Below are 15,718 nucleotides of genomic sequence, written 5' to 3'. Positions count from 1 at the left end.
ATTCCTTAACTATTAAAATATTTAAATTATACCTTCAAAATTTTTTCTTTTGTTATAGTGTTATGGTCCATTATGGTGTTCTTGACCTATTATAATAATGTTCTGACCATCACAATAAGAACATTGTAAAGTCTACTTAAAAATACTATAAGTGAACTAAACAAATTTTAATCTCAATCAAGCTAATTAGAAACTTAAAATATCTTATGTTATAATGATCTATAAATAATGATAACTAGAAACATGCAATAATATCACTTACAGTGTTTTTCAATAATGTTTTATCATTTTCAATACATAAATAAAATATTATAAATATTATTTATAAATTAAAAATATTATAACAATTAAAGATTAACAAAAAATGAGTAAATTTTACCAGAAAAACTGTTAAGGGATATTATATATATATATATATATATATATTAAATTAGGGATATTGCTTGAAAAAATAAAAAAAATAAAAGAGGAAGCATCTTTTGAAAAACATCTGAATATTTTATAGGGAAGAAATATAAGGAATATAAGGAACGCACACGCTGTTGTCGCCGTCGCCGTCGCCGTCGCCGTGAGTTAGGGTTTTTAGGTCCTTGGGAAGAGGGGAAAGAGACATCGAAAGGGGGGCGAAGGATGGGGAATCCGGAACTGGTGCTGTTCAATTCGATGTCGAAGCAGAAGGAGGTGTTCAAGACTCGCGTGGAAGGCCAGGTCTCCATGTACGTCTGCGGCGTCACGCCCTACGATTTCAGCCACATCGGCCACGCCCGTGCTTACGTCGCTTTCGACGTACTCTATAGGTCTGCCTCATTCCCTTTTTTCGTCCTTCGCTACTTGATTTTGTTTTCCGCTTCAAATTTGCGATTTGTTCGTAAATTTTCTGTCTTGGGATGCATATGATTTTGTCTTCTTTTTTATGCGTTTTGGGAATATGTGGGCGACCTGATGCTTCGCTGTTAATGTCGTTTAGTTGAAGGTATCGAAGTGATGCATGATGAAAGCTTGATTTTTCATTTTTTGGGGCGGGGGGCGGCGCGACGCTTCATTGAAGCGCATTGCTTGGCTTCTGTGCGAGGCGCTCGAGCGCCTGTGTGAGCGCCCAGGCGCCTTTTTAAATCACTGGGTCAAAAGGCTCGGATGATTATATGTGAAACCATTTAAACCTGATGATCACAGTCCATTTGCGTTGAATTTTAGGTCAGCTCAGTCCTTTAGATATATTCCTTGATTGGACATGTCTTTTTTGTATGAGAAGGCTGGTTTGACCTTATTTAATGAGTTGGCTTGGTTTGTAAAACATTATTGTCAAGTTTGATAGCAAGCGACAGTGTGCCACAGAAACAAGAAATCAACAAAAGAGGAAAGAAAACAATGAAAAACACAGAGCAAAAAAGGAAAATCTGTCTGATGATCTTCCAACCATTTTTTGTCACATCAAGTCTTACCTTTATCCTTCAATAATGAGGCCTGGAAGCGCGACCGTTGGTTTGAGAATTGCTAAACCAGTTAAAACCGATGGCCACTGACCCACTCTGCTTGATTTCTTGGGATGGTTCAGTCCTTTAGTTAATTTCTTATACTGGATTAGTTCGGTTTGTCTTATTGTGGAGAATGAAAAAGTGTAGAGAAGTAGTTAGTTTCTTGAATTGTTGGAGGAGAGACTGAAGATGATAAATTGGTTGAAGAATTGACAGGCATTGATATCTCTATTTTGTATATCTTGTTTTCTTATCTTCCCTGAATGTCTCTATTTTGGCAGTGGCTGCACTATCTATTCTGACTGCAGGTGCTTACCATTTACTAAGTTACACACGCAACTGTTGTGCAAAGAAAATCCTTGGTGGTTGATCCATGAACCAGAAAACTTAAAACCATTCAGATTGTTTTAAGTTGTCGATAACTGGCTTAACTTTTGAGTGTTCCAGAAACTTCTGTTGGTGGTGCTAGTTACATGATCTAGCTATCAATCATGTTGTTCTTGGTGATGGTCAGTCCAAGCCATCCATACATTTTGGGAGTACCATTGGCTAACCAGTTAACCATGAAGATTCTGAGATGTTCGAGACACCCTTTGAGCATATATCGGCAAATTTGTGTGAGCTAGAATCTAGTGAAAAATGTTAGATTCATAAGTTAGTAACATGTGTCTATGCTATTTACAAAATTTGACTGCTTTCATGTTGTGTAAATTATGATGCATGTAACATAGGTGTTTTGTTTCTTGACTGTATATTTCACTTTTGCAAGTATATTTCCATGAATTTTATGCAGATCTAATGCAATGAAAATATCTTGTCAAAACTTATGTATCAGTTTGTCAATTAGCAGGTACTTGAAACACTTGGGTTATGAAGTTAAATACGTGCGGAACTTCACCGACATTGATGATAAGGTTAGATGCTTTTTCACATTGAATAGTTGATGGCGGATAATTACATTCTTGAGATGTAGCAGATGATGGGTCTCTATAGTATGTCTAATTTTTACTTAAAGAGAGTTTTTTCTTTATCATATTACCTGTTTCATTGTTTTCAAACAGAGGTTTCTGTTCAGTTTTTTTATTTTATGTTTCTGTGATGAGAAAGATAAAATTGCCACTTAAAAGAAGCTTTGGTCATATAGTTTATCATAGATTTTGCATTCATGGGATACAAATACTGATCATTGACTTGGTGGATGACATTTCTTTTAGTTGTTGGCGTGTAGAAATTTCTACAACATTAATGCTTCTCCTTCAGTTAAAATTTGCTTTATAAAGCATTTCAGATTGGGGTTGACTTTCTTAAGAATGTCATAGTATAAAATTATGCGATAATTATTTGACTACTGTACAGCCATGTATGCCCTCTGGGAGCCTAACTTCTTGCCTCCATATATATTTTAGGTCAGTGGTCTTTGCACCCTTTCAACTTGGTGGTAAATCATGGACCATTGAGTAGCTCACATGCAAATTACATTCAGCTAATTTGCTGACTGTCCAATGATTTTAATCAATTAAAATACTTGACAGTGAATTTTCTATCATGGGAATCTGCAGTCTGTGAGAGTATGAAAATAGAAGCTTGTCAGAAGAGTTTTGGTCAAAGTCTAAGAGTTTAATCCTTTCAGTGATTGATTGTCAGTTCTTTAATATAATGGTGGCAAGGATGATCCAAATGGCAGATGATTTCTTCACTGATGTATGGTCTTACTAGTTTAAAAATAGTGACAGAAGTGGAAGATCTGTAAAAATAGTGACTGATGTATCGTCATTTTTCTAGGGTTTTATCCAAAACTCGTAAATTAAATGTTTGGTAATTTAGGGTGTATCTTTAGCCAAACTGAGTTTTGGAGCTCCAAAGGGAAAAAGGACTTACTATGAGCATAAGCACTCTAGAATGCTTGACACCCGTGTTAGACACCAAGACTTGTCAAACACTTCTTGATGCATGTTGGAACACTTATTGATGCTTGTTTGTAGTTCACAACATTTAGAAGTCTTGTACCATTAGCGCTTATTGTATTAAGTATGTGTATAACACTTAAAATTGTTCTTTTATAAGGCTTCTAGACATGTTTGAATATCAACAAATTTGTATGCCATTTGGCTTTTGATATATTTGTTAGTGTTACATATTGAAAGTACTTTTTGTGAGCAATTGGTAGTTGTATGTATGGTTAATATGTCTTCTAGAAGTTGTATATATGATAATCATAGATTGTTTATGTCATACAAAGTATTAAATTATAAGGCTTCTAGAGCACTTAAATTGTTTTTTATAAGGCTTCTAGCCATGTTGACTATCAACAAATATGTATGCCATTTGGATTTTGTTTTATTTATTAGTGTTACATATTGAAAGTATTTCTGTGAGCAATTGCTAGTTGTATGTATGATTTTTATGTCTTCTAGAAGTTGTACATATGATAATCATAGATTGTTTATGTTATACCAAGAATTAAATTAAAATAACATATGAAAATGTACAGTGTATAGTCCGTGTTGTGTTGTGCCCTAAACTTATAAGATTTGCCATGTTGTGTCCATAGCATATCACATCTATGACCATTCTTCACATCTGACATGAGATTAAGTTAATAAATATGCAATCTAGAACTGATTTTTCTCTCCTTATTTCTTCTTATTACATAGTTACTGTAAATGAATTTTATATTTTGCAAATCCCTAAACTTTGAGAAGTTATGCAATTTTGTCAGGACTTTGTGAGGGTTTACATTGAAACGCATCACAAATATCTTATCAAAATGTTGTTAGAACGATACTGCACATCATGCAGCCTAACAATTGTAAATCCATACTGTAGATTACTCTTTGAAGAAAAATCATAATAATTTAATCTTTTTTCATTTTTTTACTGATTTAGTGCCTAAGCTTGCAATTATTTTATTGTTTTCTTCAATTTTTTTTTTTGCTAAACTATCTACATTCAATAGAAGTCCATTTCTAGCTTATGCAAAATTGCAAGAACTGTAACTATTTAAAGGAAACCAGATTTATAACATTTTTAATTTCCATGTTGCTACACAAAGTGATGAACACTGTAATTTTTAGTACTTTTAAATGCTTTCACTTTCCATTCTTGTGTGCTGGTGGGTTGCTACCATCAGTGATCCAGGAAACACACATTTGAGGCCATGAATATTTTTGTTAGATTATACTTGCCTATAATTACAGCACTTGATGCTTCAACTCAAGTTAATTGGTGAATAGAGTTTCACTTTATAGATGACTTGTAATTAGCACTTGAATGGTTATTATTTTGTCAAAAGTTTCTATAATCAGAATAATCTAGTTGATTTCTCACCCAGAATGTTTGATCTTGCTACTTTGCATATCTCTTGAATTGTGTTGGGTACCCCAAATAGAAAAAGGATGACCCTTTGCACAGGGCTCCCACCAATGCTGGGCTTGAGGAGGATCAGACATCAAAATAGAGCTTAATAAGAACCTAAATAGAAATAAAACGTTAGTCACTTAAGTTTCTTTTTATCAATCTAGATTTTATTTCTCAAGTTGTTCATCTTTCATGATTTGTGTAAATTATAGCAAGGATACTGCAGAGAAAATATTGTAATAAACTATATTTCATGTTTCATTGGCACTTGATATTATTGTACATACAATCCAATTGGCCAAGATTTTTTTATTCTGCTGCCTCTGCCATTGATTTCTACATAGAAAGTAACATGTCAGTTATGTGATAATTCTATCCACTTTGCAGATAATTAAAAGAGCAAATGAATCAGGGGAAGATCCTTTAAGTTTGAGTCGTCGGTTCTCTGAAGCATTTTTGCATGATGTAGCTGAGCTTCAGTGCCTGCCTCCAACACTTGAACCACGTGTTTCTGATCATATAGAGCAGATAAAGGATATGATAACTAAGGTATTTGATGTAGTACTGTAAATATATGCTCGACTCAATTTGAAATTAAGAGATAAGTTTGTCTTTTGTCTTGTAGTTGATAAATCTGTCTTGTAGTTGATCTTGTTATGTCATTTGTGAATTATAGTTTTTAGTTCTTTATTGTTGGCACCATTGGAGGATTCCACATAAAAGATGCTAGCATTTAAAAGATTCCACATAAAAGACTTAGGTGCCCAATGACCTCTATTCTATAATAGCCTCTATTCTATAGATTTTGTGGCACCCCTAGAATGTTTCAATGCACTGAAATATAGTCCACCTTTATTCAGGACTTAAAAAAAAAAAAGTTATGGATCTTATAGTTTTTCTATTCATAAGCCATGAGAGAAGGAATCTTATACTATCTGAAGAGTGATGTTAAAGACTTGCAGAAGTATGCAGATATACTTGTGGCCTATGTTTGAAGCGTGAGCTCATACCCATTCTTTAAAATATCAAAGCAAAATACTGAACAAATACAGGCGTTATATAATGTAATTGTTTCATATTGTCTGAGCAGATGTCATAGACAAATGAAGTAAACTTTTGGGTACAATAATCATGTATGATACCTTGTTTTTGTTCTCTCCCTTATGTAATCTCAGATATTGAATTTAGACACTCAAGGACATCATTTGATAACATCCTAATTTTAATTTGATAAAAAACTTAACAGTTATTTATTTTTTTTATGTCAGATCATTGAGAATGGCTATGGCTATACCATAGAAGGAGATGTTTACTTTTCCATTGATAACTTTCCTGATTATTGCCAATTGTCTGGACGAAAGTTAGATGATAATCGTGCTGGTGGTGGTGGAAGAGTTTCTGTTGACTTGAGAAAGCGAAATCCAGGTGATTTTGCATTATGGAAGGTGAGGTCATGCGTTATCTAACTTTTCCTCACTGTCTTTCTAGACCTGGCCTTTGCTCATTCATCCATGCTCCAATTATTGTCTAATTTTCAGGCTGCTAAGCCTGGTGAACCAAGCTGGGAGAGTCCTTGGGGCCCTGGAAGACCAGGTTGGCATATTGAATGCAGCGCTATGAGTGCCCAATATTTAGGTGATGCTTTCGATATTCATGGTGGAGGAAAAGATTTGATTTTTCCTCATCATGAAAATGAGCTTGCTCAGAGCCGAGCTGCATGCCCAGAGCACAAAGTAAGCTATTGGATGCACAATGGCTTTGTGAACAAGGACAATCAGAAAATGTCAAAGTCTGATGACAATTTCTTCACGATCAGAGATGTAATGGTCAATGATGTCCTGTTTATTTTATTTCTTTTTGTTGTACCTTAATTTTCTATTATCTTATAATCAAACTTTTGCTATAGATTATTGCGAGGTATCATCCATTGGCTTTGAGGTTTTTCTTGATGCGTACACATTACCGTTCCGATGTCAATTATTCTGACAGGCAGCTTGAAACTGCATCTGATCGCGTCTTCTACATATATCAGGTGTTTACTTGTGACTTGTACATCTGTGATGGCTTTCTTTGTTATATATTATGATTATGCTTTCTATATGGTTTCTAAAGGCCACTTCCACTAATCTCATGGATTTGTTTGAAATGTGTAGACACTCTATGACTGCGAACAGGCTCTTTCTCCATTTCGTCAAGAAAATATCCAGGGCCAAGTCCCAGCTGATATCAAGGAATTAATTGACAAATTCCACTCAGATTTTTTAGCATCTATGTCGGATGATCTCCACACTGCTGTTGTATTAGATGATCTTATGGAGCCATTTAAGGCGATAAATAGCAACTTAAAGAAGTTCAAGGTATTCATAATATTTCTTTCCCCATCTGAATTCAGAAATAATGAATTCTTGCATTACCTTATTTACCTCGTAGAAAATAACACAGTAAGAATGTGCCGTCCTCAGGGTGAACATTTTTGTTCATTGTAAATGTTTTCTTGCTTCATAACCGTGTTTGAGTTAATCATACTGAGTTTTTTCTATGTAGTTTAATTTGCATTTATTTTTATAGGGAAAGAAGCAACAAAAGCCACTTATTCTTACTCTTTTTGCATTGGAGAAGGAAGTTAAGGATGTTCTTGGCATTTTGGGCCTCTTGGGTAGTTCTTGCGCCGAGGTAACCCAAGTTTTTTGTACCGTTGATTTGAACAGTTATTCACAGATTCAAGAACATTCTTTGTTTGCCTTGATAGGTTTTGCAGCAACTGAAGGATAAAGCGTTATCGAGGGCAGGGTTAATCGAGGAGCAAGTCCTGCAGCTGATTGAAGATAGGAACTTGGCAAGGAAAAATAAGGAGTATGAGAAATCAGACAAGATCAGAAAAGAGCTTTATGACAAGGGCATTGCTCTAATGGATGAACCAAAGGGGACTGTTTGGAGACCACGCGAGCCCCCTGAGTAGATTACAGAAGTCACCGATTCTAACACCGCCGATTGTCTATCACCTAATTTATGGGTGGTGAGATTTTGATAAAGAAACTTGCATATTATTGTGACATGTAAAAGTAATATATATTCGATAGATTGCTTGTATCATAATTTCGAAAGTATTGGACAAGAGGACAAGACTTTCCTCATTTAGCTGTCATACTCCATTTATGACATCAACTAGTTGATATCGAGCTTGAATTTAATCATGAGATTTGATATGATAAACCTTCCTCAATGTGTTGCTTTCCTTATAATTTTTCTTGTCAACAACATTGCAATTGACATCTACATTAATGTTTCTGATATGTTTTGCCCAGTGCTCATAGAACATAATCACAAGTTTCTCCCTGCATTGTTTTTGCATATTGAAGAGTTGAGAGCCAAGTTGGTCCAAAGCGATGCATCACTTCATATGCTCACCTACCTTCTCTTGTAGCTTTCATGCTCATAAATAGATATAGGTAGCTTGTTCATCTTAAAGAGCATTTGAAGTAGAAAGCATTTGTTGTATTAGCATATAATAGTATAATTAACATGGTCACATATTATGATGTAATAATTTAGCATATTATTAATTTCTATTATCATATTAACTAATTGTTGATGTTAATAAGATAAGTTGAAGGCATACTTAGTAAGATAAAATGATGGTAAAATTTATTGGTCATTTAAGTAATTATTCGAATTTAGTGAATCAGTATCAGACACTATAATGCAACAATGTGCGAATATCCACATATCAATTTTCATATATAACTAATCTAATAATAATAATATTATTATTATTATTATTTTATATTAATTTAATTAATATTAATATCATTATTAGTATTACTAATAATATATAATTATTAATAATATTAATGTACAATGTAAACCATGTTTTACTTGGTTAGGTTTGGTCAGCCGACCGACCCAAATGACGACGTGGAGGAGTCCTCTCTGGATGTTTCTACTCTATTCCCCATTATATTAAATATATGTGTGTGAAGGGGTATTCTCTCGGCGCTTCCATTGCGCGACTTTTGGGGAGTCCATCGTCCTCTGTCTTCTGCTCCTCTCTTGAGAAGAACCCTAGAAGAAGGCTTCGCCTCTTCGTCGTCCGTCGCCCCCAATTCTCCAGTTCGCACATCCGGCTCCTCCGATCGATTCGGCTGCCGCCGAGTCCACTGCTTCCCGGCTCGATCGCTCGTGTTCCGTAATTTTCTTGGATTTTTTTATTACTTTTTCTGCGCGCGTTTCCAGACGATTTTTGGATCCCGATGAATATGTTGATCGACGCTCTTACCCTCGATTTGGGACAGGGGGAGAGTTTTGTTACGATTGGGTGCCGCTACATGGGGTTTCTTGGCTGTTCTATTTCTGGCTAGAATTCGATTTGGTTTGGGGATTCAGTTTAGTTCTCTGTTGACGTGCTTGATTGGCGAGAAATGGGTTTGGTGAATTATATGTGGAGAATATCGATTGATTGGATACTTCCAGGAAAAAATTAAAACAATCCTTGCTTCATTTTTTTTTTTGTAATTACTGCGATTATTATTTTCTCGCTTTTGTGTAAGACATAGGATTTTTCTTGAACGGTAATTGGTTCTTACTGCTTGTTGATGCGTGATTAAGCTTTGATTGTCATGTACAGAGTTTTTTTCAGAGAAGATGCAGAGGGGAAGAGGCGGTAGAGATGACTTCTTTGGATTTGGGGATCCATTTGCTGGGTTTGGTGGCTTTGGCAGACCAGGGAGTCTGATTTCGAGCTTTTTTGGTGGGAGGGACCCCTTCGATGATCCTTTCTTCACGCAGCCATTTGGAAGCATGATGGGCCCGAGCATGCTTGGTCCCAGCATGTTTGCTGGTCGAGGAAGCCTCTTCGGAGAGACTAGCAATGCTGGGTTTTTGGAGCAGGCTCCCCCTGTCAATAAGTCGAAGGGTCCAATTATTCAGGAGCTCTCTGATGATGATGATGGAGGAGAAGGAGAAAAGGCTGACAAGGAGCTGAAAGAGAACCCAAGAAAACATTCTAGGACAACCAAAGAGCCATTTGTTCAGGATTCTGATGAAGTTGAAGGTGTAGATGCTGATCTGTTAGCTTCAGTATTTCATTATAGTTGGCACTGTGAACAACTTGATCGTTGTCAAGTGATGCAGGATTTCTTAGTTGGGTTGTATTTTTGCAGAAAAGAAGAGCAGGTACATGCAGTATAGGAACAATTATAACCAGTCTAATCCAATGCAACCACAAGGTCGTTCTTTTTCTTTCCAAAGCTCAACAGTCACTTATGGCGGTCCAAATGGAGCATATTACACTTCATCCACTGCAAGGAGAATGGGTGGTGACGGAGTGAGTAATCAGGATTGATGAACTAATGCACTTTTCTTAAAATAAAATGTTTAGAACATTACGTAAGTAATGATTGATGTTTGTCTTAATGCTATCACCCCATTTGTCTGTGACAGGTTATTATGGAGGAAAGCAAGGAGGCTGATACTACTACTGGTAGAGCTTCTCACAGGGTTTCTCGAGGGATCCGTGAGAAAGTATGTACTAACTTGATCATTTGTCCACATTAAATAATCTTTTAAGACTCTTAATTACATTTCAGTGGAATGTTTCGTGTACCTTGCTAATATTAGGCATCCTGGTCACTGTCTTTGTAGGGCCACTCAGTAACAAGAAAACTAAATTCTGATGGGAGAGTAGACACAGTGCAGATGTTACATAATCTGAATGAAGGTTTGTCACTTCATCGAGCTGAAACTTAGGATGATTTTTTTTTTAATTATTTCTTTTAACTGCAATTGGTTAAATATCAGATGAGATGCCTGTTTTTGAGGAAACTTGGAAAGGAAAGGCCAAACAACACTTACCTGGATGGAACCCGGGGCTTGATTTGCCTGGTAATGGCAAGTTTAGTTTGTTGTTATTTCTTTATTTAACACGATTTGAAACTGAACTATCTTCAATTGTGCATCTGCATTTATCTATATATCCAGCTATTACTGTGGAATGCTTTTTTCTAGATGGTTAATAATCATGGTGTATCCTTGCTAATAGCCTGCATAAAGTGGGGAGACAAGTATATTCACCTTTTATGTGAAAGTTTCCTCCTGAGTTATGTATCGGGTGCTATGTCGGATTGCATGACAAGTAACTAGTGCCCTCTAAGTTATTTTTGTTGAGTCGATAGCTATTCAGTTATGTTTGCGTACATATTTAACTTGTGCATTTGATACAAAGTGTTCTGTGTATCAATGATACATGTTATCAGAACCCGAAATTTTTGGAGATTGCCATGTAAGAAGTCTGAAAAACCAATAGTTCCTTTACATCTAGAAGTATGTGATGTAAAATTTTTTGCCAAGTATCTAACTAGCTCCTTTATATCTAGAAGTATGTGATGTAAATTTTTTTGCTAAGTATCTTACTAGCTAGGCGTGCAAACTGTTTCTTGTATGATTTTTAATCAGGCATTTGCATTGTTTGATTCGCTATTATATGGTGTTACTTGACAGTGTCCCTTTGGTTCCTTGAATTAGCATACCTTGGTTGAAGTCACAAATATAGTGTCTTTGCTTGTAGTTTTAAGGTTGCCTACACTGATCATATAGACCTCCATTGGAGGGAGACACATGCAATAGATTAGTGAGCTTAGGCTGAAGTCACAAAAATAGTGTCTTTGCTTGTAGGTGTAAGGTTGCATATGTTGACCATTCCTAGACTCTGCCTTGGAGGGAGCTACATGCAATATATTGCCTCTTTGTACCTTGGCTTCATAGGGTTTTGGCTACATAGCTTTTGTTTATATAAGAGGGATATCTTAAATGTAGTTGATATTCAATTAACTTCTAATACAAAATATCTTGATCAAGGCAACATTTATTATCAAGAAATAGTAGAAGTGGATAAGGAGAATAGTAGCGATAGCAGTAGTTGTAGTCAAAATTGAGAAAAATACAGGAAAGTAATGATATTAACCGATGAAAAGGGGGAACAGCAGTTGTAGGAAGAAGAGGAAGAACAAAAAAACAAAAAGAAAAGCAGATGCAGTGAAGACAAAATATGGTTTAGATTTATACCTAATTATTTGTAATGGAGACATAATTGTTTATGTTGATTTTTCCTACTTTCTATTGATTTAATATATTAAAAGGCCTTCGACATGCATCTTTATGTAGTTGGATGTCTTTCTCTAGTAGTATGACAAACTGTTCATCGAAGCCAACAAAAGTTATAATATTTGTCAGAAACTTGCTGAGACTTGTTGAAGAGATCAATATTTTAGTTCGCTACAAGTTTTCTCTTTCTAAATGGTAGTACTCCTAAGATTCTATTTGGTTACATTAGGAAAAATGGAAATATACTGTGGTAGATAAGTATAAATTGTTTGGATTGCAGTAAAATGGTTTGAAATTTGTTTTTGACTTAGTTTATTATTTGTGAAATATAGAACTTTCTTTCTTCTTTGAATGATGTTGAAAGTCACAGAAAGAAGAGTTTGAAAACAGTTGTATTTATTTTAGTTTTAATTAAATCAGAAAGAGAATTTGTAACGTGCGGTTGGTTGAAGGGAATAAAACTTCTTTTGTTTGATTGTCCTTTATAATGACTTTCTATGAATGCCATGCCTTTGGTTGTATAGAAGGGTTAATGTAATGAAGTTTTTGACGGAATTCATTTTAGGTCAAGTCCTCTTTGGGTGTGTATGCAGCTTATTTAACATTGAATCTCAATAGCATTTCTATGCCAAACTATGGAAAGATTGGTCTATCATAAACTAATAAGGCAAACATTCAATATGAATCTCATGTACACAACAGGTTTTTTAAATTGGTTTATACGTTTGCATTTTTTAGTACATCAAATTAACATATCTTGTTGACAATAATATAGCAATGCACATGGTTCATTGGTTTTGTTGAAGTGGGAATTACAGTATGTTCCACCATTAGTATGTGGTTTTAGTACCCTGTGCGTCAGTCAATGAATTACCACGTGAAATTCTGCCTACTATTTTTAGGTAATGTTGACCATAGAGGTCAATGCTGGACGTTAGAGATTTTAAACGAAGTAAAATGAACATTAAATTCCCAAAAGTAGATATTATAGGTTTCTAAGATGAGGTGGGTCGATTGTGAAATATGGGTGGAGGGCTAGAGAGTGAAGATTTGACCTGCTTTTAGTTTGAATAGTGAAATTGCACTAAATAAAGCTCCACAGCAAGTAATATACATGTAGTCAGTCTCAAATAGTTAGTTGGGATATTATAGCTTCTTGTTGTAGATTCTTGAAATGCATGTAGTCACTTAATAACAGCTTCTATAATTTGTTTTTAGGATGAAAAACTTCCTTTTGAGCAATGATTTAAATGGGCGCCCGGGTGCTCGCCTAGGCACTCGGGCGAGGCGAGGCAAGGCCCAAGCGCCTCAATAGTGACCCAGGCAACGCGCTTCAATGAGGTGTCACCTGGGCGCTCGCTCGAACCCAAGCGTTGGGCGACTCAGGTGAGCGCCCGGTTCAAATACTTGAACCGAACCACATTTTTTAAGTCTGGTTCGACCTCGAGCGATCCCCTTTCTTACTGGCAAAAGCCACCCCCGCACGCACACTCGACCTCGAGCGATCAACCCTAGCGAGCGCTCCTGCCTTCGCTGTCGACGCTTTCTGTCGTTGCCTCCGTCATAGACGTAGCGGGCCAAGGCCTCCTTTGTTGTCATCGAAGAGGTTCGACGGCTTAGCCTTCGTCCGTAGCTTCCTTCTGCCATCGCTGGTAGTTCCTTCTACTGTCGAGGGAGAGGATCGTAGCTTCCTCCGCGATTGATGTACACTTTGGAAGCTTCCTCCATCCATGACGTTGTTGTTCGTAGCTTCCGTCGGTGTCGCCAATGTCACTACTACTGTCTGTAGTTTACATCGCTCTCGCAGTTGTTGTCCGAAGCTTCCTCCGCTGTTGCGATTGTCATCCACAGCTTCCTCCATCACCGCTGGCTTCTCCTTCCCCACTGTCAACCATCAGTGACACTTTCCTCTTGGTTTTTTCACCCTCTGCTACTTTTAACGGTTTTTCCTTCCATCTTAACTATTGTTAACAATAAATAATATACTGTTAACAATAGATTGTTAAATCTTTAATCTTTATTGTCTTGAAATTATATATTAGGTTTTAGAATTAATAACAAGTGTACAAAGTAGTTTAACTCTTATATAGGTCTTCATAAACATGTTTAGCATATTTTTATTTAGTTGTATATTATTTTAATTATAATATTCGGGAGTGCCTCGTTTCGCTTGGGTAGACGCCTAGGCGAGTGCTTAGTGCCTTAGGCGTTGTGGGACTTTGGCGCCTTTTAGCGCTTAGTGCTTTTTAAATCACTGTTTTTGAGAATTATCTTGTATAGTGTTGAGGATGAACTTAGTTTAAATGGGAACGAGTTTGTTTAGGTTATGATGGCCTTTGCTTTCATGCATGTGGTGCAGGGAAGAGTCTATACAGTCTTGGTGTTGGAAGGTCGTATTTAGTTGATGTCTGATGGTTGATTGGTGGTTGTCCCATATGGTATCCTTACAATTTTGGTTTTGGTGAGAAAGTGACAGGCAATTAACAGTCAATAGTTTGTGTAATAAAATTTGTTGTTTCGTCATCATTGTGCCTAATATAGTTGTGTGTATGGTAATATCTCTATAGGCTTCCAATCAGGTGCTTGGGAAATGTATATGTGAGCCAAAGCCTCTTGTGCTGCACTAAGGCAAAGCCACTTTGTCCCTGCAGAGATAACAGTATTTAGGAACCATTAAAAACTAAATTCCCCTGGTAGACCATATGTGTCAAGCCATTCATCCGTTCTTGTTTCAAGCTCCAGAATATCCTATCCTGTACATGAGTAATAATTAACGGTCCATGATCTATTCCGTCACAGATTGCTTGCGGATGATTAATGGATAGCAACTTGGTTGACAAATAAGTTACGATTGACTAAATTTTCCTACTTTGTTTTACCCTTTAGTGTTCAGGATGCTAGTTGCTACCATTTTCCTCGGTAGCATCTCTAGCAGCTGCCACTACCAGTCTGGCCAACCATATGCAGTAGCTGCTCCTTTCTTTGCTGCAGCAGCAACTCTGCTTTAGCATGGTGACTGCTGTTGGTACTGCTCGTCTGGCCGTCAGCACGCCAAAATAGATCTCTTTTTCCCCTTCAATGTTTGAAAATATTACACCTCGCTTTGCAACAGTGGTCACCTTTCTTGTTGCCTCATGCATTCACGTGTATTGATTTGGAGACCTTGGATCAATGCAAATTCTACTCGTGACACATGACCCTTGGAAACTAACAATATCTTGTATATAATCTTCTTCTGTCGGTTTGCTTTTTAATGACAGGATAACAAGTTAATAATATTTTTCTGTGGTCTAGACTTGCATGACATGTTTGCGCTGCTCCCTTTTAACTTAATGCCATCTGACCTGACCCCCCCATGTTGTTGATTATGTAGGGAACCGGCAAGAGGAAACGAGAGGGTGGGCGCTTCCATCAACCCAGCAACCACACGAGTCGGGGAGGATGAGATCGCAGCCACGCACCAACCCTTTTAAGGCCGGAGGCTCCATGAAATGAGAACTTTGATAGGGCATCTGAGAGCTTTAAGTACATAACAAGCATGGTAGTTTGCCATCCTTGCACTAAATACAAGTTGGGCAGCCAGTCCCTATGATTTCTGTATGTGACATCACTAGGGCCATCGCTTTGGACCACCAATTTCATGTCACAAATATTATTACTATGGGTGTGCAGCATATTTTGGGTTCACGAACAATTTAGACTCTACTACTGCCTCGTTTAGGTTGCTAGCTTTGTGTCCAAGTGAACAGGTCTTGTGGGACAAGAAAATTTAACCTGGACTTGAGATC

At 36.7% G+C, this 15,718-nt stretch overlaps 2 protein-coding genes across 2 annotated transcripts; both read left to right on the top strand.

Moving 5' to 3' along the window:
- The first annotated feature begins 543 nt into the window (after nt 1-543).
- LOC103978826 (cysteine--tRNA ligase, chloroplastic/mitochondrial) lies at nt 544-8,055 on the top strand. Its single transcript, XM_009394773.3, has 9 exons — nt 544-797; nt 2,326-2,389; nt 5,220-5,381; nt 6,101-6,277; nt 6,371-6,652; nt 6,739-6,864; nt 6,986-7,189; nt 7,401-7,505; nt 7,582-8,055. The coding sequence occupies exons 1-9, from the start codon at nt 631-633 to the stop codon at nt 7,789-7,791; spliced, it is 1,497 nt and encodes a 498-aa protein (XP_009393048.2). The 5' UTR covers nt 544-630; the 3' UTR covers nt 7,792-8,055.
- A 775-nt stretch (nt 8,056-8,830) lies between these two features.
- LOC135628159 (uncharacterized) lies at nt 8,831-15,635 on the top strand. Its single transcript, XM_065134685.1, has 7 exons — nt 8,831-9,018; nt 9,457-9,882; nt 9,992-10,155; nt 10,272-10,352; nt 10,473-10,548; nt 10,629-10,712; nt 15,304-15,635. The coding sequence occupies exons 2-7, from the start codon at nt 9,474-9,476 to the stop codon at nt 15,423-15,425; spliced, it is 936 nt and encodes a 311-aa protein (XP_064990757.1). The 5' UTR covers nt 8,831-9,018; nt 9,457-9,473; the 3' UTR covers nt 15,426-15,635.
- Nucleotides 15,636-15,718: the final 83 nt, after the last annotated feature.

Source organism: Musa acuminata, chromosome BXJ3-1, assembly GCF_036884655.1.
Source record: "Musa acuminata AAA Group cultivar baxijiao chromosome BXJ3-1, Cavendish_Baxijiao_AAA, whole genome shotgun sequence".
Lineage (NCBI taxonomy): Eukaryota > Viridiplantae > Streptophyta > Magnoliopsida > Zingiberales > Musaceae > Musa > Musa acuminata.
Note: the sequence above shows the minus strand (reverse complement) of the source record. Positions and strands in the feature narration are given on the sequence as shown.

Excerpts from the sequence above, each read along its gene's own strand:
- LOC135628159 (XM_065134685.1), top strand. The coding sequence starts at position 9,474 with ATGCAGAGGGGAAGAGGCGGTAGAGATGACTTCTTTGGATTTGGGGAT. Across the intron at positions 10,353-10,472 it reads CTCGAGGGATCCGTGAGAAA|GGCCACTCAGTAACAAGAAA; the intron begins GTATGTACTAAC and ends CTGTCTTTGTAG. Across the intron at positions 10,713-15,303 it reads CCCGGGGCTTGATTTGCCTG|GGAACCGGCAAGAGGAAACG; the intron begins GTAATGGCAAGT and ends TTGATTATGTAG.
- LOC103978826 (XM_009394773.3), top strand. The coding sequence starts at position 631 with ATGGGGAATCCGGAACTGGTGCTGTTCAATTCGATGTCGAAGCAGAAG. Across the intron at positions 6,865-6,985 it reads GCGTCTTCTACATATATCAG|ACACTCTATGACTGCGAACA; the intron begins GTGTTTACTTGT and ends TGAAATGTGTAG. Across the intron at positions 7,190-7,400 it reads GCAACTTAAAGAAGTTCAAG|GGAAAGAAGCAACAAAAGCC; the intron begins GTATTCATAATA and ends TTATTTTTATAG.